The sequence below is a fragment of the Podarcis tiliguerta genome (genome assembly GCF_965153285.1).
Source record: "Podarcis tiliguerta genome assembly, chromosome: 16".
NCBI lineage: Eukaryota > Metazoa > Chordata > Lepidosauria > Squamata > Lacertidae > Podarcis > Podarcis tiliguerta.
The window spans coordinates 13,363,231-13,387,088 of NC_139549.1; the positions used below are offsets into that span (position 1 = coordinate 13,363,231).

Here is a 23,858-nt window from a genome sequence, read left to right on the forward strand (position 1 = left end):
CTTCTGGAAGCCCACCAGGAGGGCACAAAAAGACCTCCCTCCATGGGAAAGTTATTAATAAAGATACACTAGCTCTGCATCTGGAGGTTCAACCAGAGCTGCTGGTTGGCATGACTCTCTCTTCAATGTTTCTGCCTCATTCTCCAAAGAGGGGCATTTCCTCGAGCTGTTGGGTGGTTACAACTGAGTCGCTGCAACCACAAGCTCTCATTTATTGAATTGCAATTGAACTCCAAACAGGCCTTATAAGACTTGCTTGGCTTCCTCTCTCCCTGACTTCTCTCTCCTTGGGTGAATTGTCCCTCTGCACAAGGTTGGTTTTCCTGGCATGGAAATAGAAGGGAAAGCTAGCCAGCTGCTTAAAAAGCTGGTGGGGAAGGTGCTCACTTGTTTTTGCAGCAGAAAACAATGCAATGATCTATTTCTCTTTCGCGGGTGGTGCTGTGGGTTAAATCGCAGAGCCTAGGACTTGCCGATCAGAAGATCGGCGGTTCAAATCCCCGTGACGGGGTGAGCTCCCGTTGCTCGGTCCCTGCTCCTGCCAACCTAGCAGTTCGAAAGCATGTCAAAGTGCAAGTAGATAAATAGGTACCACTCCCGCGGGAAGGTAAACGGTGTTTCCATGTGCTGCTCTGGTTCGCCAGAAGCGGCTTAGTCATGCTGGCCACATGACCCAGAAGCTGTCTGCGGACAAATGCTGGCTCCCTCGGCCTATAGAGCGAGATGAGCGTGCAACCCCAGTGTCGGTCAAGACTGAACCTAATGGTCAGGGGTCCCTTTACCTTTACTTATATTAACAACAAGGATGGGCAAGTGAGGAAAATTAGTCGCTTACATCCCCCCCCCCCCATTGCAAAACAGGCACATTTAATTCTGATTCTTATTAAATGATAATAATAAGTTCGGACATATGGCACTTGCACTATTTATATTAATGTTTAAGTTTAAAACAAGATGGACACAGTGGTCTTATTGCCAGCTTGCAAGGGATTTCTGTGTTTTTAGTCATTTTTATTAGCATTATTTCATTTCCCTCTTTTTTCTGTGACCACTGCAAATAAATTACTACTGATGGTGACAATCAACTATAATTAATAATAATGCCAGGTGACGTTTAAAATGCATAGAAAGGCCCACAGACAAGCTTCCCTCCCCCCACCAACCAGCCTGTCCCTCCCCCCTCCCCATTTCCAACCCCCACCCCCTTTCTACGGGGCCGAAGTTGCTGATGCTGATCAAGCCCGTTTCACAATGAATGTAAGCGCTTCCCCGAGTCACGTGCTGCCTTCCTGCGTCACCTTCGCCGGGAGAGCCGGGCCGGCGTCTCATTGGCTGCCGATGATGTCACCCTACAACCCTTCCTCCTCTCTGCCCCCTCCCATCCCGCTTCCCTCTCCTGCTCCCATCAAAAGCGTCCCCAGCACCAGAGCCAAGGAGGGGGGAAAACATAACAACAGGAAGGAAAGCAAGACAAAGCGGTCTGAGGGGGAAAGAGGGCTGGATGCGGGGTGATCAGCAGCGAGGCAGACCTAGGATAACCCGGAGGGTGCAAAGGTGTCAGAAGTCAAGGACCAGCAAATCCAGATTCCTGCTGGGTTTCAAACGTCACCTTCTCTCCCCTATCCCAGCCTCACCAAAAAGGCATCTCCGCCCTCCCCCTCTTTTCACGACCTCCAAAAACACCCTCATGGATTTCAGGCTTAGACTGTAATGCAGGTGAGTGGATCTGCTTCTGAAACGGAAGGTTTTGTTTTTATTTTTAATTTTGCAACAGGGGACTTACTGGGTGTCTTGCGATGGTTAAACACCTGGAAATCTCGATTTGCGTTAAGTTAATGGAGGGAGGGGGGGATGGCTGTATGGGGGGGGGTTGAGAACAGAGGGACGATGTGGCAAACGAGCCTCCCTCTCCCGTCCTTGAAGGCACTGTTTGCAGGGGGTGTGCACGCACCTTCGCAACAAAAGAGGGGCAGCGTTTGCTGAAGGGATCGGGCGCCCCAGCTTTCGACAACATGAAAGGCGAGAGAGAGAGAGAGAGAAATGTGTTGTTTATTTCTTGATGGGGGGGGGGAGAGATCAAAAAGCAGGGAAAGAGATGAGAAAGAGGGGGTGATGAGTTCTTGTTTCCTCCGCCTCACCCCCCCCCCAAGGTGGCAATAAAAAGAGTGGGCGTTTGTTTGTGGTGGCTGTCGCCTCGGTTTGTTGTGACAGATCATTCTTTTGGGGGGTGCGTAGGAGGTGGGGAGAGGCTGGCAGGCTGATGCCGAGAGGGTGGAGGTGCCACCGGGAGCTGGAAAAGTGTGTTTGCTGTCCGGGGGGGGGGGAGGTGGATGTCAAGGAGAGACGACCAATGTTTTTTTCCTTGCAAGCATCAACACAAGAGGTTAAAAGAGGATCTGGTGTGTGTGTGTGTGTGTGTCGCAGAGTTCTCTCCTTACAGGTACCCTTAACGTCTCCTGACTGCTAGGATGACATTCGGGGATATTTTAAGCCGGTGATGCCATGGTGGTTATGGGGACACCGGCGGGCTTTATATAGAGACGGGTGAAAACTGCGGGTGGAAGTGAGGCACGCGCTGACACGTGTGCCCGGGCTCACATGCAGAGGCAGACACGCAGACACAGTGCTTTCCTTTGTCGAAACACAAGGCGGTTAGAGAATCTGCTTTGCCTGCAGAAAATCCTAGGTTCAATTGCGGTCGGCATTTCCAGGTCTGAAACCTGTCTGAAACCCTGGAGACCTGCTGCCTGCTGGTACAAAACAACATTGAGCTAGATGGACTTTCTGTGCTCCTGTTTAATGAGGTCTTTTCCTCAGAACCATGAGGACTAGAATCTTGCTTGGCTTTTAAGGGAGGGACGCAGTTCAGTGGTGGAGCATTTGCTTCGCATGCAGAAAGTCCCCAGTTCATTCCTTGATGGCATTTCCAAATGTGGCTAGGAGAGACTATCTGAAACCTTGGAGTGTCTGGTGTAGACAATACTGAGCTAGATGGAGCAAGGATTTTGTATAAGTCTATTTCCCGTGTTCCCAAGTATGTAGAAAGATATGCATCAGTGGGAAGGCCAATGAGCCCAGAGACACGCGGGATGTATGCAAAGGTTAATTAAACACCCAATTCATATAGTATAAATTGCACATACAGAACTGAGGTGCATATCACATAGGATCCACTGTGTGCCACCTGTGCAACACACCTGTGCAATACACCAACACCAGGTGAACAAACAGTATTGCACAGGAGATACGCGTTTTTCATAGAATTGTAGAATTGGAAGGAACCACAAGGTTCATGAAGTCCAACCTCTTGCAATGCAGGAATCTTCTGCCCGATGTGGGGCTCAGACCCACAGCCCTGAGATTAAGAATCTCATGCTGTACCAACTGAGCTGTACCAGGTCTTTTTCCCCCTGTTGTTTCAACTAAAATGTATATCCTCTTTAAAAAAAGAAATCTGAGCAGGCAAAGGGTCCTCAGACTGCCTTTGCCATGAGACAGCAAGCCCTTCTCTCTCGGACTCAGTCCTCCTGTCTGCAATATGGGGAAAATAATACTGACCTGCCTCACAAGGTTTTTGCAAAGGTTAGAATGGAATGTATGCAAATACTCAAAAAACGACGTAGAAATTTGCTCATTGTCATTATCTAATAACGAGCGGAAAACTAGAAAAATACTACCTGCATAATAATTCCATATTAACTCCCTTCCTGGCAACATGAATACAGTGGTACCTCAGGTTACATACGCTTCAGGTTACAGACTCCGCTAACCCGGAAATAGTTCTTCAGGTTAAAAACTTTGCTTCAAGATGAGAACAGAAATCGTGCTCCGGCGGCACGGCGGCAGCAGGAGGCCCCATTAGCTAAAGTGGTGCTTCAGGTTAGGAACAGTTTCAGGTTAAGAACAGACCTCCGGAATGAATTAAGTACTTAACCTGAGGTACCACTGTATGTACTTTGTGTTCAGAATTACCTCCTAGGAGGGGTAGATTTAGGGCACTGGAACCACGGGGCACTTTGTAGGACAAGGGGGAGGGTTAGAGCAGCTGCCTTGCATGCAGAAGGTCTCAATCCTAAATGGCATCTTCTTCGAAACCCCAGAGGAGCCACTGCAGGCCCATATAGATATAGACCAGGGGCAGCCTAAATGGGCCCCATCAACTCCCACCTGCCCCACCAGCATAGCCAATGGTCTGGGATCATGGGAATTGTAGTCTGACAACACCTGGAGGGCACCAAGTTGGCTACCACTGGTGTTAAGGCAGTGCCCACCCCCGCAGCCCTTGCACCTTCTGACTCCCTTGCATCCAAACTGTTGTAAAGAATCTCAACTTTCTTGGATATGCATAGCCAAAATCTAGGTCATGCATTGCCAAATCTGCAGTTGCGGCTGCAAAGAAGGTTTTCTCGTGGCCCACAGATTAGGTTTCGCTGTTACTTCTAGTGAGTTGACTCCGAAAGCCGCTTCACACATGCCAGAGGAGGACAGGTGTCTGAGGATGCCTCTGCATGTGTGAATGAGCCACTAACAGAAGAAACTTGAGCATTGTGCTCTGTTGGACAGAATGCCAATTTAAGTGTTTTGTTGACAGTCTCCAACTCTTGGGAAGATTTGAGTGCTGGTGAATGCATGCTGCCAACCAATATTGAAAGGTCTGCGGACAACCCTCACCTTGGGTGAGTGGCAGTGGCGTAGCGTGGGGGGTGCAGGGGGGGCCGGCCGCACCGGGCGCAACATCTGGGGGTTAGGGGGCGCAAATCCATGGGTTAGGGGGCGCAAATTACTTGCCTTGCCCCGGGTGCTGACAACCCACGCTACGCCACTGGTGAGTGGGGCTGATGTTCTGCATGGGTGCACGTGAAGGACTTTGCTCCCTTTGGGAAGTAAACCTAGGAATACCAACGCTGGATTCCAGTTGTAGCTGCGTTTGGCTTTTTGGATACAAGGCTGATGAAATGAAGCCAGAGGCAGAGGGTGTGAAGACAAATATCTATCATTGTGTTCCAGGAATCATGATGCAAGAAAAAAGGAGTTGTGTGCAGTTGGGGAGAGCTACCTGTTACTTTTTGGGAGGGGGGAGAGTGGGCTGTGGAAGCAATCTCAGTGCCCTCTGCATATTTGCTGGACTACAACTCCCATGAGTCTTCATCATGGACTGTGGTGGTGCTGACGAGTGTTGCCTTGCACGGCAGAGAGTTCAATCCCTGATGACTGCTCCACATAAAAAGAAGGCAAGGGGAAATATATTTCTCTGCCTTAGATCCTGGAGAGATGCTGCCAGTCAGAGTGGGCTGCACTGGTCTAAATGGACAAATAGTCTGATACAGGATACAAGGCGGCTTTCCATGTTTGGTGGGAAAGTTTGCCCATAGCTGTACATACAGAAAACAACAGCAACCGCCTGTCACATCGATTGCAGGACAGCCTTGTAAGGTAGACCGGGATTATTGCGCCCTTGCTGCAGATGGAAGGACTGCAAGAACCAGGGGGAAGTTCCCCAATGTGCCAAAATTGGAATCAAAGGCTTTGGGTGATTCATACCAATTAATCCCGGCCAGCCTCGCATCCTTTCCTGTTGTTACCAGATGAGACATTGCAAATGCCGATTGGAACTCCGCGTTCCGCCCATCAGCATGTTTTGGGAAGCGGCAGGCAGGGAGCACCCGGAGCCCCAGAGACATGTGGAATCCCCTGGAGGCCTCTCCCCCTCCTCGTCTCCCCCCCCCCGCGCCCCCCCGCCCCCCCCCGACACAGCATATCTAGGGCCAAGTGGTGAGCTCATGGTGTGGGGTGAAACCCGAGGAGACAGATGCCCTCATTGGGCACTGCCAGGCTATGAGCTCAGGAGGGTATTTTTAGAGGCAGCGCACAACTTCATTTGGTGGAGGAGAGAGCTGAACGGCAGCCCAAAAGGAAGTGAACAGGCGCTGCAGGGGGACCACCAGCCACGTCAGGGTGAGTGTTTGCGGGGGGGACGGGGGACCTCGTCTTTCTTCCTTTCAAGTGCATTTGGAGAGTGTACACCGACCCAAGCTGGAAAGGGAGATGCGCGCACTGCTGAGTGTGCAGAGGTGTATACACACACACACGTGCACACAGCCGTTTTGTGCGTCCACAAAGCGGCGGGCGCCCGTCTGCGTGTGCAAATCCGATTCAGGCAGGAGGGAAGGAAGCAAGCGAGGGTTTGGAATTCCCTGAACGCAACGCAAGCTGAGCTTCAGGGCTGAGCAAAGGGTTGGAAATCCCCGCTGGTGTGTAGTGAGCATGGGTGTTGGTTGTGTAGAAAGCAATGCCAGGGGAGGCGGTGTGCCCAGCCCAGACCAGAGAGGGTGCATACTTGAATGGCTAGATTGTGCAATGGAAAGCCTGTGTGCAGCTAAATTGTCTGGTGTATGTGTGCGCATAAACTGCTTTCAGCACATGGTGTTTGCAGGAAATGTGGCATGTTCATAAACTGACCATGATACTCTCTCTCTGTGTGTGTGTCCCAGTGTTAGAGCATCTGCCTTTCATGCAAAAGTTTAATTCCTGACACTTCCAGGTACAGCTGAAACGCTGGACAGCTGCTGCCAGTCAGTGTAGGTGATACTGAGCTAGATGGGCCAATGTTCTGATTCTTTGTGAAGCAGCTTCCTCTGTGTATATGCGGGTGTGCAAGTGTACCGTATATGTGCCACGAAGCACAGAGGCACGTGCAGAACACAGTACTTCGCACGAGGGCGTTTTCGCTCGCGAGGAGCGTTCTTTGGGGGATGCTCGCATTACTTATTCTTATAACGATTAATTACTGTAGCCCCATCAATGTCAAACACACTTTACATAGTTTCCCAGGAAAGAGAGAGAGGCAGAGGTCCCTGCCCTCAAGGAGACCACAGTACAAATGCTGCCAGTGGGGGGAATCAGCATTCAGGCTCCCATTTCTTAATGGGAGCATTACGTTATTGGGGTGGGCGAGCTATTTGTGGAGCAGAATTCCTCGCTACTTTGGTAGGGGGGGGCTGAGAAGGGAGAGCTACTTCCTAAGGCCCTCCCCGCTGCAAGATCTCATGGGAGACGTTGGGGGTCTAGAATGACAGGCTGCTCCAGGATGGAATGGGGAAGCAGTGAGAGAGAAAAAGCAGAGAGGTTTAAAAAGGTGAGGCAGCAGTTGGTGGGAAAGGCTTCTGCTTGTAATCCTGCCTGTCAGAGCAACTGGCCAGATCAGGTGTCGCTAAACTACAACTCCCATCATCCCTTGCCATCAGCAGTGTTGGCAGGGGCTGATGGGAGCTGTGGTTCAGCAACATCTGGAAGGCCAAAGGTTCCCCACACTTGAGCTACATGGATAAACAGTCTGGCTGGTTATAAGGCAGGCTTTGCCAACCTGGTGCCCCTTCCAGATGTTCTGAGCTGGGACTACTGGCTGGGGCTGACGGGTGTTGCTTTTAAACAGCAACATCTGGAGGGTGCCAGATTGGTGGAGATTGTCTTACAGATATCTGCCAGAGATAATCAGGGTATAAGGAGAAGCAAAAACAAAGTCCGTACTTAACCTGAAACTATTCTTAACCTGAAGCACCACTTTAGCTAATGGGGCCTCCCGCTGCTGCTGCGCCGCCGGAGCACAATTTCTGTTCTCATCCTGAAGCAAAGTTCTTAACCTGAAGCACTATTTCTGGGTTAGCAGAGTCCGTAACCTGAAGCGTATGTAACCTGAAGCGTATGTATACCGAGATACTACTGTAGTGGAACAAGGCAGGGCTAACCCTTGGCAGGAATTTTGCAGGAAGGAGGAGTTGCGATAATCCTTGCAAACCAGCCAGAGCATAAATGCAGATTGCCCTACTCCAGCCGAAAAAGTTATTTCATTGTCTTGCTTCCTATGGACTAGAATCTTGCCTGCCCAGTATCTCTGCAACAGCTAGATAGAGACGGAATGTGTTTAGCTTTTTTTAACAGCAGCTGAACAAAAGAGCCAGGGTGCTGTAAGGGTTAAGAGTGTCTGATCCGCACTCCGACATGATGCTCACTGAGTGGCTGTGGGTCATTCCCTGGCTATGCACCCACCGTGCATTTAAAGGACCTGGTTTCCCCAAAAGGAATCCTGGGAACTGTAGTTTACCCCTGGCAGAGCTACTATTCCCAGCATCGTTAAGAAACTACAGTTCTCAGGATCCTTTGCGTGGAAGGCAGGTGCTTTAAATGTACGCTGTGTACGGAATCACTGTCTCTCACCCTAACCCGCCTCACAGGGTTGTTGTGAGGATAAAAATGGGGAGGATGAGAATCACCTTCATCACCTTGAGCTCCTCTGAAGAAAGGTGGGGTTGAAATGCAATGAAAGTCAGGGAGAAGGGATTAGAATATCCAGTTGGTGGACAGTCTCTCCCCCCCCCCCCCAAGTCAACCAAGGCAGTGTGGTGATGCAATTCCTTTTTTCTGCAACCGAGGGCGGAGCGTTCTCCCCCTCTGCATCCCCAAGTGCTGCACTCGGCTGTCGCGCGCAATCGCCCCTCGCTTGCCGGGCACACGGTTGATGGAAATAACAGCGCTGTCGCCCCAGATTAGTGTCGCTGGGCTGTGTGGCTGTTCTGCAAAAGAACCTCCGGGAGAAGGAGACTTTTGTGCTGGCTGAGTGTGTGGGCGGGGACGCAGGCAAGCCAAGATTATAATTCATAGGTTTTTTACAATTTTATTTTAAAGGGGTGGCAGAAGATAGGAGCAGAACCGCCGGGCTTTGGCTGCAGATGGGTATATATGGGTCACTAGGAAATAGCGGACTTTGGGATTGCGGGATGTAGAAGAGGGAGAGGCGAGGAGCAGGCAGAGGAAATACGCGGTGTTTGCAGAGGGGGGATTGTATTTTCTGCATGCACGTGTTACACGAAACAAACACATGGACAGACAATTTAGCTGTGAGTCCTGTATCGTGGGGGGGGGGTGGACTGTATGACCTTTGGGGATCCCTTGCAGGTGGTGGATGAAGGAGGGGATAGAGATTTGGAGAGGGAGGGTCCCATAGATCTGGGGCGGAGCTCGCTGCTTTCTACATAGAAGTGTGCAGGTTCAGTGTCTGCACCTACAGCTAAAACAGAGGTGGGGAAATTCATTCAGCCCAAGAGCCAGGAAGGTTTCTGGGGGCTGCATGCCAGTGGTGGGAGGGGCCAGAGGCAAAAGTGGGCGAATTTCTACACTCAGTCACACATCCTCCATCCAAGCAACCAAAAGGCATGGTCAGAGTTCAGGGACCAATCCCAGCCAGGCAGAAATACTGTACTCCAGGAGGGTGTGGAGCAGGCATTGGCCCTCCAGAAGTTTTGGGACTACAACTCCCATCATCCCTAGCTAACAGGACCACTGATCAGGGATGGTGGGAGTTGTAGTCCCAAAACGTCTGGAGGGCTGAGTGGAGGGAGGGCCATTGAGGGGTATGGCCCGGAAGAGGGGGTGTGGCTTCAAGAAGGTGGGGGTAACCTAGCAAAACCATCTATTAGCATATAAGCTAGTGACTTTACAGTGTCAACCGCACAGTGTTTCTCAAACTTGCGTCACCGGCTGTTGTTGGACTATAACTCCCATCATCCCTGACCATTGGTCCTGCTGGCCAAGGATAAGCTGAGCCTAGCAGGAGAGCTTACTCTATGGTCTTAACCCTTTCATGCATTAATTAAACTTAGGCGTGTTGGTTATATGAGGTTGGTTATCCCACAGTTTGGGCGTTGAGGGAGAGCGGCACAGACCTCAGGGCAGAGACAGCCTTCCCTAAGCTGGCACCCTCCATCCATATGCCATTGGACTACAACTCCCAACAGCCCTGCTTGCAAGGCCTGAGGCCAGGAATGATGGGAGTCGTGGTCCAACAATATCTGGAGGGCTAAAGGTTGGGGAAGGCTGCTGTGCAGCAACCACACACAAACTCAGAGAGAGAGAGAGTTCTTAATTTTTGTTTGTCTCTGTTTTAGTTTCTTCCTCCGCAGTCCCAGGAGCCTTGTTCCCCAGGCGGCAACGCAGCGAAAGGGTTTCTTAGCAAGCCTGGCAAACATCACAAGGCTGCTGTGGTCCTTGGTGTCTCGATCAAACGCTCACACACACAAGCCACACACACAGAGCCCTTGAGCGGCTTCTGCCCTTCAGAACAGAGGCTGCCTCCCTCCATCCCAGAAGTGTGAAAAATGCTTGCAGAGGAGGGTGTTGCTGGGCACGTGCTCACACCCTCAATGCCCACAACCCCCAAAAAGCAGAGTGCTTTTCTTCTTCTTATTCTCTCTCTCTCTCTCTCTCTCTCTCTCTCTCTCTCTCTCTCCCTCTCTCTCTCTCTCTCTCTGTGTGTGTGTGTGTTGGAAGATGCGATTTTGGAAGAGGATGGCTAATCTCTCCTTGGCACGGAACCTAGCGCCTTTGAATCTTTTTCCAAGTCCCTGCAGGGAAATGTGGCAGGGAGCTGTATTTTGCTTGATAACACGGCTTTAATGGGGATTGGGGGGAGATGCATCAAGAAAGCAGGACTGCGGTGGGGGGGGGGGGGAGAAAGAGAAAGGAGGCTGATCTAGGATCTCCTCCTCCTGTTCCAGCAGCACATGAAGTGCTGGAAAGATCTGAGGGTGGGGGAGTTAACATGTTTGTCTCCCATCAGAAAGCCTTTTTGCTAAACCTGACCCAATTTATATCTAGAGAGAGAGAGGATGTTTTTAAAAGCAAGAGGGGGAATAAGGAATTTAGTTAAGCATTCATTGGCTCTTAGTGGCATTCTCCTCTCTCCTCCCCCCCCCCCCCAGTTTTTAACCATAGATGAAATTAGATGCTGCTTGATTGTAAAATCATCATCAACATCATATTGTAGAATTGACAGAAGGGGCCCCAGGGTCATCTAGCCCAACCCCCTGCCGTTCATTATTTAGATGAATGATCATGTAATTCATGGCATCAAAAGCCAGGGGTGGATATACCAAGTGAAAGGATTTAAACATAAACAGAGGGAGAAGGAGGTCATTAATTGATCGAAACCCACTTTCCACCAATTAACGACTACCTCTCAGTTTTCCCATGTGTAAAATTGGAATGAAATAGTGGGCAAGCTTCACCGCTTTGTGAGGGCAGATGCAGCAAGGATTTCGTCAGCACATCCAGCGTGGGTGTACCCCATGGTACAAAGAAAAGATGAAAGGACGGAAGGAAAGGAATATTAAGATATACCAGGGATGATGGCTAGAGCTGGCCAAGCAAGTAGCATGTAGAGCTAAGTCATAAGCGCACAATTCCAGACAAGTGCACAACACACAAGACGCAGAATTTAGCAATCTAAGAATTATCAGTTTTTGAGGGTTTCTTTTTTCTTAAGACTCTAGCCCTTAAGGCTGTGATAATCAGTTATAAAGAATTTATTCGTTTATTGCATTTATATCCCACTATTCTCCCAAGACGTTCGAGGCTGTGTACATGGGTTCTCCCCTTCTGATTCCCACAACAACCTTGCAAGGTAGGCTGAGAGCCAGTGACTGGCCCGAGGTCCCTAAATGGGCTTCATGGCCAAGGGGGCATCTGAAATCCTGGTCTCTCCCAAGTCTGAATCTGACATCCTAACCACTACACCACACCGACTCTCACTGTGAATAATGTCTGCTAGAACCTTTTAAATTAGAGGTGCACTCATTACAATTGCTAGCAATTCAGGGAACAGAGGTCTATTCCCTTTCCCCATGATAAGCCGGCACTAGATAAGAATACAGTGGTACCTCAGGTTAAGAACTTAATTTGTTCTGGAGGTCCGTTCTTAACCTGAAACTGTTCTTAACCTGAGGTACCACTTTAGCTAATGGGGCCTCCCACTGCTGCCGCGCCGCTGCCGCACAATTTCTGTTCTTATCCTGAGGTAAAGTTCTTAACCCGAGGTACTATTTCTGGGTTAGTGGAGTCTGTAACCTGAAGCATCTGTAACCTGAAGCGTCTGTAACCCGAGGTACCACTGTACAGTGAAAATAAATCAGTAAATCTGACAGAAAAGCAACACTAGAATCCCATTTTCTCCCACCTCCAAGGCAGAATTTGCCAATTATGATTTAAGTGCCAAATGTATGTATGCAGCAAGCTATCACAACACTAAAATACATGACCAAAAAAGCCAACAAACCATACCTGGATTTAGTCCAGATAATTGGCTACCTGCTTAAGTCGGGACAAAATGATGACACCTGTCTGGGGAGGGTGAGCGAAGGAGCAAAATGCCACAGGTGAGGGAAGCAGCTGTGAAGATTTCTGGCACAAAGCTTCTGCCACAGTTGTAGGGAGCCTTTGGCCCTCCAGATGCTGTCAGACCACATGCTTGCTAGGACTGATGGGAGTTGTAGTTCATCAACATCACTTGATTATTAGCCAATCAGGAAACATGGAGTACAGCCAATCAGAGCCTGAGATAAAACTCCCAGGCCTGGTGGCCAGACTCTGGCTTCTTAGGTGCTTCTGGTGATGCATTAATGTAATTTGAGCCTGTGGCTCTGTAGACCACCAGCTATGGCGAGGGCCACAGGTTCCTCATCCATGGGCTTCATCAGGTTTTGAATGTAAAGGAAAGTGTTCCCCTGAGCATGTGCAGAGAGCTTTACTTCTTGGTGCTGAGTAACCCAAAGCCAGTTGCCTCACCCATTATCTGGAGAAAGATGGGGGCGAGAAATACACAGAGAACGTCCAGTAGCCAGAGTGCGAGACTCTTAATCTCAGGGTTGTGGGTTCAAGTTGGGCAAAAGATTCCTGCATTGCAAGGGGGTTGGGCTGGATGACCCTCATGGTCCCTTCCAGCCCTACAATTCTATAATTGTATCTCAAAAGCTTGGTAGCCTTTGCCTGCTGTGGGGAAGCCCAGTCAGGTTGGCGTTCCTTGCAAGTCCCCCTGGGGAGGGCATTCCGTGACTGGTGTGCCAACTCCTAGAAGGCATTCTCTGAAAGACATCTGCTTCGCTACCCATGGCAGCCTTCCCTGTTTAATGCAGGGATGGAGAACCTGCAGCCCTCTCTATGTTGCCGGGATACCAGCCAGCAGGGCCAATGGCGGGAGTTTTCACCCAGTGTCAGATCTGGAGAGCCGCAGATTTCCCTGCCTCTCTCAAAGGCTACATGCACACTGGGACCTGCAGTCAGTGGCGGACCCACATTTTGGGGGCCCTGAAGAATGAACTGCTATGGGGTCCCCTTCGCAACCGACAACAAGGTCCGGGTAATCTTAGTTAAAAGGGTTGTTCCACAACAGTTCACCACAATTTTTAAAAATTAAAAAATAGCCACTACATTTCATATTTTGATTAAAATTGCTCTATTAGACTATTTCACATCTCAAAGTCACTTGTGTGAATTCAAGTTATTTGCGGGGTGTTTGTGTGAAAATTAGGGAAATGTTATTTACATTCATGATGCGTCATAAAATGATTGTGAGTTGTGCGATTCAAATTGGGTCTAATAGACCCAATTTTTAAAAAAGCAATGCAGACTAAAGTCATTTGGGGGGGGGCAGGGCTGGGATTAGGGGCCCTGAAATTTAAGCTTCATTAGTTTCATAGTAGATCTGCCCTGGCTGCAGTTTGTTAGAAGCGCTGGGAATTGTAGCTCGCTGAGGTGTAAACTAGAGTGCCCAGGATTCTTCGGGAGGAAATAATACGTTTGAGTGTGCGATTCCCACATTGTAATACAGTAGTACCTCAGGTTAAGTACTTAATTTGTTCTGGAGGTCCGTGCTTAACCTGAAACTGTTCTTAACCTGAAGCACCACTTTAGCTAATGGGGCCTCCTGCTGTTGCCGCGCCACCGGAGCACGATTTCTGTTCTCATCCTGAAGCAAAGTTCTTAACCCGAGGTACTATTTCTGGGTTAGCAGAGTCTGTAACCTGAAGCGTCTGTAACCTGAAGCATCTGTAACCTGAGGTACCACTGTATCTGGATTGTGTGGGGTGGCAGAGCTCAAGGAAACCTTAGACACCCCGGCAAAAGAAAGAAAACATGGGCGCCAACTTGCTGCATGCTCTTCTGAGCCTGGTTTTTTGAACCGGGAAGGGCAGGGTATAAATAAAAAAATATTATTATTATTATATATTATTATCTCTCTTTCCCTCCCTCTCTCTTTCCCCCTGCAGTTCACCTTTCCCAATGCCTCCCTCGCCTCTGGAAGAACGGATCGGCGTGCTGCAGCGACCCAAAACTTTGGCCTTGCGCCTCAACCACAGCTTTGCCAACGGGGGCACCCCAGGCGGTGGCGAGAAGCAGCCCCCGGCGGCCTCCAGAGCGCCTGGCCAGGCCGCCCCGGCTCCCGCGAAGGCGCCCTGCGACGAGGCCGCACGCCGGGGGATGCCGGGCGTCCTGCAGCCCAACCACTCTCACACCATTGACATCAAGCTGACGGTGGGAGGTGTGCAGAGCCTGTCGCCTGAGAGGAACGTCTCCCTGCAGCTGGACCTCAAGCAGGCCGAGCCTAAGCCGAAAGGCCTCGCTGGGCCCCAGCTGAAGGTCTTCTTGCCCCAGGCGAAGCTCAAGAAGCGCTGCTTCAAGGAGAACTCCAAACCGGCGGTGCTGGACACATCCACCAGCTCCTCCTGCCTCTCCAGCCCCGCCATGCACCCCCTCAAATGCGGATGCCGCGGCTGCTGGCGCCTCATGCGCTGCGAGGACGCCGGACCCAAGGGAGGCTTGCTGTCCCTGGGCTGCTTCTCCTGCCGCTCCAGCCTGCGCTCCCTCAGCTGCTCTAGCTGCAGCCCGCCGTCCGTCAAGAAGCTGGGGTGCCTGCCCTGCGCCCCCTCCGCAGCCCTGCGCTCCCTGGCCTGCCTGGCTTGCAACCCTTCGGTCAAGTCGGGCAGCTCCTCCTGTAGCTTCTGCAGCAGCGACCCCATCGTGGCCTACGACCCCCGGGCAGGCTCGTCCCCGGCCCCCAGCTGCGGGGACGACGATGACTACAGCGTCCGCACCATCTGGCCCGACGAGCTGGCCAAGAAAATGACCCGGTCCCGGGCGCAACAGCAGCAGCAGCAGCACGTCTCTCCGCTCATCCTAGACTGCCGCAACCTGATGGAGTACACCAAGAGCCAGCTCCAGGGCGCCATGCGCTTCGGAGCAGCCGACGCAGCGGGCCGGAGGCGGCTCCAGCAGGGGAAGATGGCCATGCTGGATTTCATCTCTTCGCGGGGAGGCTGCGATGCAAGGGACTCCTCGCTGCAGCGTCTCTGGGCCAAGGAGCCCGGTGGTGGCCGCGCCAGTCCAGAGCCTCTCCCCGCCAGCCCCCCCAAGCCCCGCAAAACGCAGCCCTCCCAGAATCTCCACCTGGTGCTGGATCTGCTCAACAAAGATGGCGGGCAGGAAGGGGTCGGCCGGAGAGGTGAGCTGGGGGTTCTAGGTGCCGACCGCTTTGGTGGCGGCAGAAATTGCATTGGTGTGTCAAAAGTTCTTTCTCCTGGGGCCACCACCTCCCTCGTTGCCCTGAGCCTTCTGCTGGTCAGAGGGGAATGCGTTTTGGGCTAACACAGTGTCTCCCCGCTTTAAAGAACTCCTGCCTGCAGACAAGAGGTTGATCATTTCTGCAAGGCTGCCGCTTATCCATCAGCCTTGAGTTTCCCTCGGGTCCTTCTCAGGCTTCCTGAGGTTATATTTTTCCTTATTACATTTTGTTCCACATTGAACTACCTGTTTCCCGGTTGGTAATAATAATACAGTGGTACCTCGCAAGACGAATGCCTCGCAAGACGAAAGAGTTTTTTGGTTTTTGAGTTGCTTCGCAAGACGAATTTCCCTATGGGCTTGCTTCGCAAGACGAAAACGTCTTGCGCCTTTTTCTTAAAACCGTCAATGCATTCCTATGGGAAACCGTCAATGCATTTCCTATGGGAAACTGTGCTTCGCAAGATGGAAAATTCACAAGACGAAAAAAGTCGCAGAACGAATTAATTTCGTCTTGCGAGGCACCACTGTAATAATAATTTATTATTTATAGGCCACCCATCTGACTGGGTTTCCCCAGCTACTCTGGGCGGCTCCCAACTGAATTAATAATGATAATAATAATAATAATAATAATAATAATAATAATAATAGTAATAATAATATAAAAAGCAATAAAACATGAGACATTAAAAACTTCCCTGAACAGGGCTGCCTTCACATATCTTCTAAAAGTCAGATAGTTGTTTATTTCCTTGACATCTGATGGGAGGGTGTTCCACAGGGTGGGTGCCACTACTGAGAAGGCCCTCTGCCTGGTTCCCTGTAACCTCAATCTTGCAGGGAGGGAACCTCCAAAAGGCCCTCAGTGCTGGTCCTCAGTGTCTGGGCAGAACAATGGGGGTGGAGCTGCTCCTTCAGGGCCAATACCATTATTGAGGGCTTTAAAGGTCAGCACCAACACTTTGAATTGTGCCCGGAAACAAACTGGGAGCCAATGTAGGATGTAGACTCCCCTTGAAAGCCACAGGGAGAAAGGAAGTTTGGAGGAGAACCATAGATGCTCCCTAGAGTTCATTGGGGGAGATATGGGAAATTAAACCACAAAACATTATGTTGATAGAATGAATACAGCAGGAAGGCACAACAGGGCAGTTCTTTCCATGCATGTTTTCCCTATGCCAATTGGGTTAGGTTTAAGATTTGCACCACTCCACCATCTCTTTGGTGACCTCATCCCAGCTGCATGAGCAGATGGCAAGATGCGAAGGGGGGCTTCACACACACCCAGTCCCCCCCACCTCACTTTTAGCACCTGTTCAAAACCCCATTGAACCAGAATGAACTCTACCCAGCTGGTAGCATGACATCATTTCTTTGACCTTCTTTCACACTTGCCCCCCCCTTCTCCCCAGCCTCTGCCAGCCCCCACCATGGAGGGTGGGGTGTCATTTTACATAGCAGATGTTTTAGGTCAGGAAGAAGAACAAGTCCCCTCCCTTTTCGCCCCCACCTTCCTCCCACAGAAAACTGCAAAGGGGAAGGGGGAAGCCACTCCAAGTGATTTGGTTAGCACCAATTTGGAGCATATGGAGTTCCCTTATACGGAATTGGATCGCTGACCTATCTGGCTCAGGGCTGCCTGCTCTGACTGGCAGCAGCTCTTGGGGTTTCAGGCAGGGAGCTTTCCCATCCCTATCTAGAGGTGTCACTGGGGGGTTGAACCTGCATTTAAGCAGAGGCTCTCACACGACCTTTTTCAGGGGTTGTTTCTGTGAAGTGGCCACAGAAGAGATTCAGAAACTCACAACTTAGAATATTACTCTGCCACCAAATTGACCAGCTTTGGGTGTCACACAGAGCTCTTTCCCCGTGTTGTGCCTTTAGGTAATTTTATACCTTGGACTTCAGCATCTGGCTGGGATGGGGGTGGCTGGAGAGGCTCTTTGGTGCCCCAGCTGCCCACCAGTGGTGGCCAGTGGTCAGGGGTGATGGGAATTGTAGTGCAAAACACCTAGAGCAGGTGCAGTGGGCAAAGGGGGGAACCTTTGGCTCTCCAGATGCTGATGAACTACACATCCCATCAGTGCCAGCAAGGATAGCGTACGACCAGCCGTAGCTCAACCACATCTGGAGGGCTAAAGGACCCCCACACCTGATCCAGAGCGCCCCCCCCCCATTCACTTGCTTCAAAATTAGGGAGCGCCAGCCCTGCTGTGTTTCCAGCTCCCTGTCCCCAGCACACCTTTTTCTGAGTGGTGCTCTGTGCCTACACCTCCATCCAAACCTCCCACCTTGGCAGCATGACTGGCAGGTCATTGGGAGGGCAGCTGCTTTGCAGGGGGAAAGTCCCTGGTTTCATCCACAGCATCTCCAGGTAAGGTTAGGGAGACCACGCCGCCCCAAAATCCTGGAGTGGTGCTGACTGTCAGTGCAGACAATACTGAGATAGGCAATTGTCTATCACTGCAGTCTAGTGCAAGACTCCTTGAGGATCATTTGATGCAAACACTCCAAATAAATAAGGAAATGAGAGCAAAATGTTTTGCCTGTGCAAAACATTCCTTGGTTTCTAACTGCTCAGCCAAACCTACTGATCGATTAAAACTTCGCAGCCCTAATTAAAATTGAATTATTACAATTCATTTCTTTACTCGCTTACACAAAGCGTTTTATCCTGCCAGAAAAGGCTCCCAGATCAGCTTACAAATGTCAGTGGTAAAATAGTCCCTGCCCTCAGGCTTAATTTAAAGAAAGTGAGAAAGAAAGAAAGAAAGAAAGAAAGAAAGGGGGCACACACAAAAGGAAAACAGATTGGGAGGGAGGAGGAAAAAATAAAACTCAAGCACTTTTTCTGCACAATGCTTCCACTCCAGGGAGTCAACCCCTTTGCTTTGTGTTTTGACCACAGGCAGTCTGATTGGGCCAGATGTTGCGGACGGCCCAGATGACTTGGGCCCCCCTCTCACTCCTGACCTGGAGAACGCTGAGCTGAGCCCCATTCTGCCCTTCCTGTTCCTGGGCAACGAACGAGACGCGCAGGACCTCGAACGGATGCTGAGCCTCAACGTGGGGCACGTTCTCAACGTCACCACCCACCTGCCCCTGTACCACGCTGACAGCGGGCGCCTGCGCTACAAGCGGCTCCCCGCCACCGACAACAACCGCCAGGACCTGCGCCAATACTTCGAGGAAGCTTTTGAGTTCATTGGTGAGGTCTAGTCCTGCGGCGAAATAAAGGGGAGGGTGTAGCTCAGTGGTAGAGCATCCGTCTTGCATGCAGCGGGTCCCGGGTTCAATTCCTGGCATCTCCCTCTGGAATGGTCTTTTATTTGAAACCCTGATGATTCAAAGCCAGCCAGGATAGACAATAGCTAGACGGATCAAGGGGTCTGACTCTGTACAGGGCAGCTTCCTATGTTCCTCATTTCTATTTTCCTCCCAATCTGTTTCCCTTTCTAAAAAAAAACTTTGCTGCCTGTTCGCCTGGGGCCTATTCTTAACTCGCCGTAGGCGAACAGGCAAGGAGCTGTGTGTGAAATGGAATTTAGTCCAGGAAGCATTTCTCAGGTTAGCGTTGACGCTGTTTCTCCCCTCCCCCTTCCCTTACTCCAGAGGAGGCACACCAGAGCGGCAAAGGAGTCCTCATCCACTGCCAGGCCGGTGTCTCCCGCTCGGCCACCATCGTCATCGCCTACCTGATGAAGCACACTCTCATGACCATGGGCGACGCCTACAAGTATGTCAAAGGCCGAAGGCCCATCATCTCGCCCAACCTCAACTTCATGGGGCAACTGCTGGAGTTCGAAGTGGACCTCAACGCCGGCGTCACGCCCCGGATCCTCACCCCCAAGCTGGCCGGAGTGGAGACCGAAGTGTGAACAAGATGGGGGTGCAGGATGAGCTTCGTCAATCTCAGGGCTGGGAAGAAGAGGAGGGGGGGGCGGGAGTGCAATAAGGGGACTGATGGACGGCAACTGAGGGCTGAAGCAGTGAGCAGGAATTCGGGGGGGGGGGGGGGCTTCTCGACTACTTTATTACATCCCCCCCACTTGAGGGAACTTTGCTTGGATACCTTTCTAAGTCCACCAACCTGAAAACGCTCAGCGTACAAGGCGACAGACAACGCCAAAGACTGATGGCGCTCCGTTCTGCTGCTGCTGCTACTGCCGCCATTGGAATTTCGGGGAACAGTTATTTCTACAATGACTTCTGAAAAAAAAAACTTTCTTACCTTCATGGGGTGGGGAATGGGTGGTGTGTGTGTTTGTGTGTGTGTGTGATCATGCTGGGTTTTAATTTATTGGGGTGGGGAGTGTGTGTGTGTATAAATTGGGGGGGGGGGTTCTCTTTATCTTCCCCCCAGTTTTTTTGATCCAGATGCTGATATTGCCTTGCTTTCCACCACGATGGACTAATTTGGGGCTGGGGTATCCTAAGCAATTTACACGTGTGTGTGTGTGCAGTAATGGAAGAGGGGGTGTCCATGGGGAACATTGCAGGTGTGAAACTCCTCTCTCCCCCCCCCCCCACAATTCCCACCAGATTTTAATGCTCAGGATCACAGAATCTCTTCTGGATAAGAGTGTGGGTGGAAAGAAGGAGGGGGGGGGCAATTCACAATTAATCTCCCCCCCCTCCTTTGCTTGGGGTGTATGTCTGTTTGGGGGGGGGAGAAGAGCCCTCAGTTCTGCCCTCTCATCTAGTTATTTATTTGAACTGTAATTGCTGCTTAGACTCTTTTGACCACCAACCTGTTATGTGGCTCTTAACAAGGGTTAATACTGTGGAACTGATGATATTATGGGATGGGGGCGGGGACTGGACCCTCCTTTTCCTCCTGCCCCTTCCCTCAAACATATTGTTAAGCACTTCTCCACCCTTTCCCCTCCCCTTCTCAGGGTTATATGATGTAACTGGAACTTGTCTTCCATTAATTAAGGGGTTCGGGGTTTTTTGACAATGGGGAAGGGATGCTGAAACTGGGGGGGGGAGTCCCCCTAGGACTCTCTAGCTCCCCTAAATTTTATTTTAGGTTTCTTGGGGCTGGTATGGAGTGGGTGTCGTCGTCTCCCCCCAGCTAATTTATCTTACGATGCAATATATACACAAAATTTTTGGTTGTTAATGTTAGGTGCTTTAAAGTGTCCCTGCCCCCACCTCCGGCTCCTCTTCCCGCACCGCACAAAGAGGAGACAGGGTGTGACATGCGTCCCTTCATGTCAGTGGTCTTTCAGCCGTTCCCAGTCTTTTCCCAAGCAGAATTCGAACCCATCACCAGCAAGGAGCAAGTGGGGGGATAAACGTTATGGAGGCTATGGGCCCCATCTCTCCACCAGTGAACTCACCAGTCATACAAAATGGAAAAGCCCAACATCCCAGTCCGTAAAGCTGTGGCACAATATTTGTTTGTTCGGGGATGGGGTAACTTCCCTTGTAATCATCAACATCTCATCATTTCTGTAGATGTAAAAATACATTGTGGAAGACGTTGCTCTCATCCCCAGGTTCTCGCCAATATAGCACTCTCTGGAAGTTGCTAGACTCCAGCTCCCATCATTCTTGACCATTGGGGCTGATGGGAGTTGGAGTCCAGCAACATCCAGAGTGTCATCCCACCCATCCTCAAATACTCCCAGAACCCTAACCGGGATGGCATGGCACCCACTTGGAACTCGTAATTTTCTGGGTGGCTGGAAAAACACCCAGTAGCCAAGAGGCCAGGAGATGCAATAAGGTAGCCTGTTCAACCCTCAGCTTGATGATCAGAAATTACTGGTTCAAGGACCTATTACAAGACTCCATAGATGTGCCCCCCCCTGCCCGCGATTAAGCAGGGGCCACATCTGACCAGACCAGCGCTCCAAACTGCCATTGAAATGTTTTTTAAATCAATGCCCCTGGCCCCACACAAAAAATGTTTTAAAATCCTCCAGCCCCCAAATTTCACTTCAGCTATTGAGGTTGGGGTGATGGTGGTGGTAGCACCTAAACATGAAAGTGGGCTCTGTGTCAGAATGATTGATGTTTGTGGCTGAGCTGCAGACAAATCTTCGCTCTCGCCTCTTCTGGAATGCAGAGATGCGGAAAGGCTTCTGTCTGGCTTTGGCGGCTAAGTGATGTTTGCCCAGCTGCGGAAGGGAGCAGTGCAGCTCAGTGCTTAGAGCCTTGCATGCAGAAGGTCCCAGGTTCAATCCCTGGCATCTCCAGGCAGGACTGGGACTGTCCCTTACCTGAAACCCTGGAGGGCTGCTGCCAGCTGGTGTAGACACTACTGAGCTGGATGGAGCAATGGGTTCAGTGCAGCATAAGGCTTGATGTTCCTAAGGAACAGCAAAGCACCCTCTGCTCCCCCCACCCCTCCCCTGGTGCAGATCCAGAGTGGCTGGTGAATGCAACAGTTCCTCCCCCCTTTTTTCCATTTAAAGAGTTTTGTAGTGAAACTAAAATGCCCCACCCCATCCACCCGCTGGACAGGAAGCTGATGTGGTCAAGACTATAAGGTTCGCCCCTTCCCTTCCCTGCTGTGTCTTTTTGGATCTCGTCTTTGTTATTTATTGGGCCCAAGTGTGAGGCCCCAGCGTCATAATTTATTAAACGTGGTCTTTCTCTTTTTTTGTAACAAGACCCTGTCTCTCTTGAGGGTGGGAGAGGTGGGGAGATCAAGCCAATGTCTAGAAGAGTGACTAGTGGGGTGCCACAGGGTTCTGTCTTGGGCCCGGTCTTATTCAACATCTTTATCAACGACTTGGATGATGGACTCAAGGGCATCCTGATCAAATTTGCAGATGACACCAAACTGGGAGGGGTGGCTAACACCCCAGAGGACAGGATCACACTTCAAAACTACCTTGACAGATTAGAGAACTGGGCCAAAACAAACAAGATGAATTTTAACAGGGAGAAATGTAAAGTACTGCACTTGGGCAAAAAAAATGAGAGGCACAAATACAAGATGGGTGACACCTGGCTTGAGAGCAGTACATGTGAAAAGGATCTAGGAGTCTTGGTTGACCACAAACTTGACATGAGCCAACAGTGTGACGCGGCAGCTAAAAAAGCCAATGCAATTCTGGGCTGCATCAATAGGAGTATAGCATCTAGATCAAGGGAAGTAATAGTGCCACTGTATTCTGCTCTGGTCAGACCTCACCTGGAGTACTGTGTCCAGTTCTGGGCACCACAGTTCAAGAAGGACACTGACAAACTGGAACGTGTCCAGAGAAGGGCAACCAAAATGGTCAAAGGCCTGGAAACGATGCCTTATGAGGAACGGCTAAGGGAGCTGGGCATGTTTAGCCTGGAGAAGAGGAGGTTAAGGGGTGATATGATAGCCATGTTCAAATATATAAAAGGATGTCACATACAGGAGGGAGAAAGATTGTTTTCTGCTGCTCCAGAGAAGCGGACATGGAGCAATGGATCCAAACTACAAGAAAGAAGATTCCACCTAAACATTAGGAAGAACTTCCTGACAGTAAGAGCTGTTTGACAGTGGAATTTGCTGCCAGGGAGTGTGGTGGAGTCTCCTTTGGAGGTCTTTAAGCAGAGGCTTGACAACCATATGTCAGGGGTGCTCTGATGGTGTTTCCTGCTTGGAAGGGGTTGGACTCGATGGCCCTTGTGGTCTCTTCCAACTCTATGATTCTATGATTCTACCCAAAGATTGAACTGAGCCCTGGTGTCCCTTTCAAAGCAGAAAGAAAACCCACCGAGTTTTGAGACATCGAAAGTCAACAGTGGCAGAGTAATGCATACTTCTCTTGTGTCACCCATTCATAATCTAAAAGGGAAGAACTGCCTCATTTCCCCCCACCAGTCTTCCCGTGTGGTCGGCTGTTGCTGAACCAACTCGCCCCAGGCGAGTAGCTGTTTGCAAGCTGCCACTGAAAGTCCGCAGTGCACAAAGTGGGTCCAGCAGGAATTTGACAGGTTGATCCCCAGCGCTGGGTACATTTTGCAGGATTTATCTCAGGTTAACTGAGCTGGTCACTGTCATTCTTACTTCACTGGAATGAAGGCCACATCTACCCACAGCAGGCTGAGGCTCCTGAATCTTAAGTTAGAACAGGGCTAGGCAACCTAAGGCTCATGGGCCACAAGCTGCCCATGGGGGTCGTTTAACTGGCCCACGAGCCACCCCCGAACTGAGCCACCCACTCAGTGAGTCCCCACGCGCTGCACTAAACCGGCACAGCGCAGTGCAGGGACTCGCTTCCACGGCACCGGAAATCGCATCTGTGCAGACACAGACACTGAAAATCACGTCTGTACAGATGCAGATGCTGGAAATCGCTGGCATGTGCACTCACACGTGCGCACAATCCGGCCCACGGAGGGATCTCCCTGATTTAGAACATTGTGGTTAGTCCGTCTGAGATTTAGCTTCCTCTCCTGCAGTGAAGGGTACCTCCTAACGGCAGCTAGCGGAACTGCATCAATATGCAAGCACGTGCAGAAGTGATATGCAC

The 23,858-nt window shown here is 50.7% G+C and overlaps 1 protein-coding gene and 1 long non-coding RNA gene across 3 annotated transcripts in view; one reads left to right on the forward strand and one right to left on the reverse strand.

The window, feature by feature from the left end:
* Positions 1-1,391: 1,391 nt before the first annotated feature.
* On the forward strand, positions 1,392-22,012 carry LOC310667081 (dual specificity protein phosphatase 10-like). 2 transcript variants are annotated; one of them, XM_083418777.1, is made up of 4 exons: positions 1,392-1,716; positions 14,097-15,328; positions 18,299-18,598; positions 19,003-22,012. In XM_083418777.1, exons 2-4 carry the CDS (start codon positions 14,110-14,112, stop codon positions 19,266-19,268), a joined length of 1,785 nt encoding a protein of 594 aa, XP_083274903.1. In that variant the 5' UTR covers positions 1,392-1,716; positions 14,097-14,109; the 3' UTR covers positions 19,269-22,012. The 2 variants fall into 2 exon arrangements, with proteins under 2 accessions (XP_083274903.1, XP_083274904.1); XM_083418778.1 differs by lacking the exon at positions 1,392-1,716 and adding an exon at positions 5,824-5,955.
* Positions 13,230-23,858, reverse strand: part of LOC310667114 — a 196,342-nt gene continuing 185,713 nt past the window's right edge. The window contains exon 2 of the long non-coding RNA XR_014506180.1: positions 13,230-13,899. This is a non-coding gene — a long non-coding RNA (uncharacterized lncRNA). The remainder of the gene's footprint in view (positions 13,900-23,858) is intronic.

Coding starts and splice junctions, on each gene's coding strand:
- LOC310667081 (XM_083418777.1), top strand. CDS start 14,110: ATGCCTCCCTCGCCTCTGGAAGAACGGATCGGCGTGCTGCAGCGACCC. Junction 15,329..18,298: donor GGAAGGGGTCGGCCGGAGAG/GTGAGCTGGGGG, acceptor TTTTGACCACAG/GCAGTCTGATTGGGCCAGAT. Junction 18,599..19,002: donor GGAAGCTTTTGAGTTCATTG/GTGAGGTCTAGT, acceptor CCCTTACTCCAG/AGGAGGCACACCAGAGCGGC.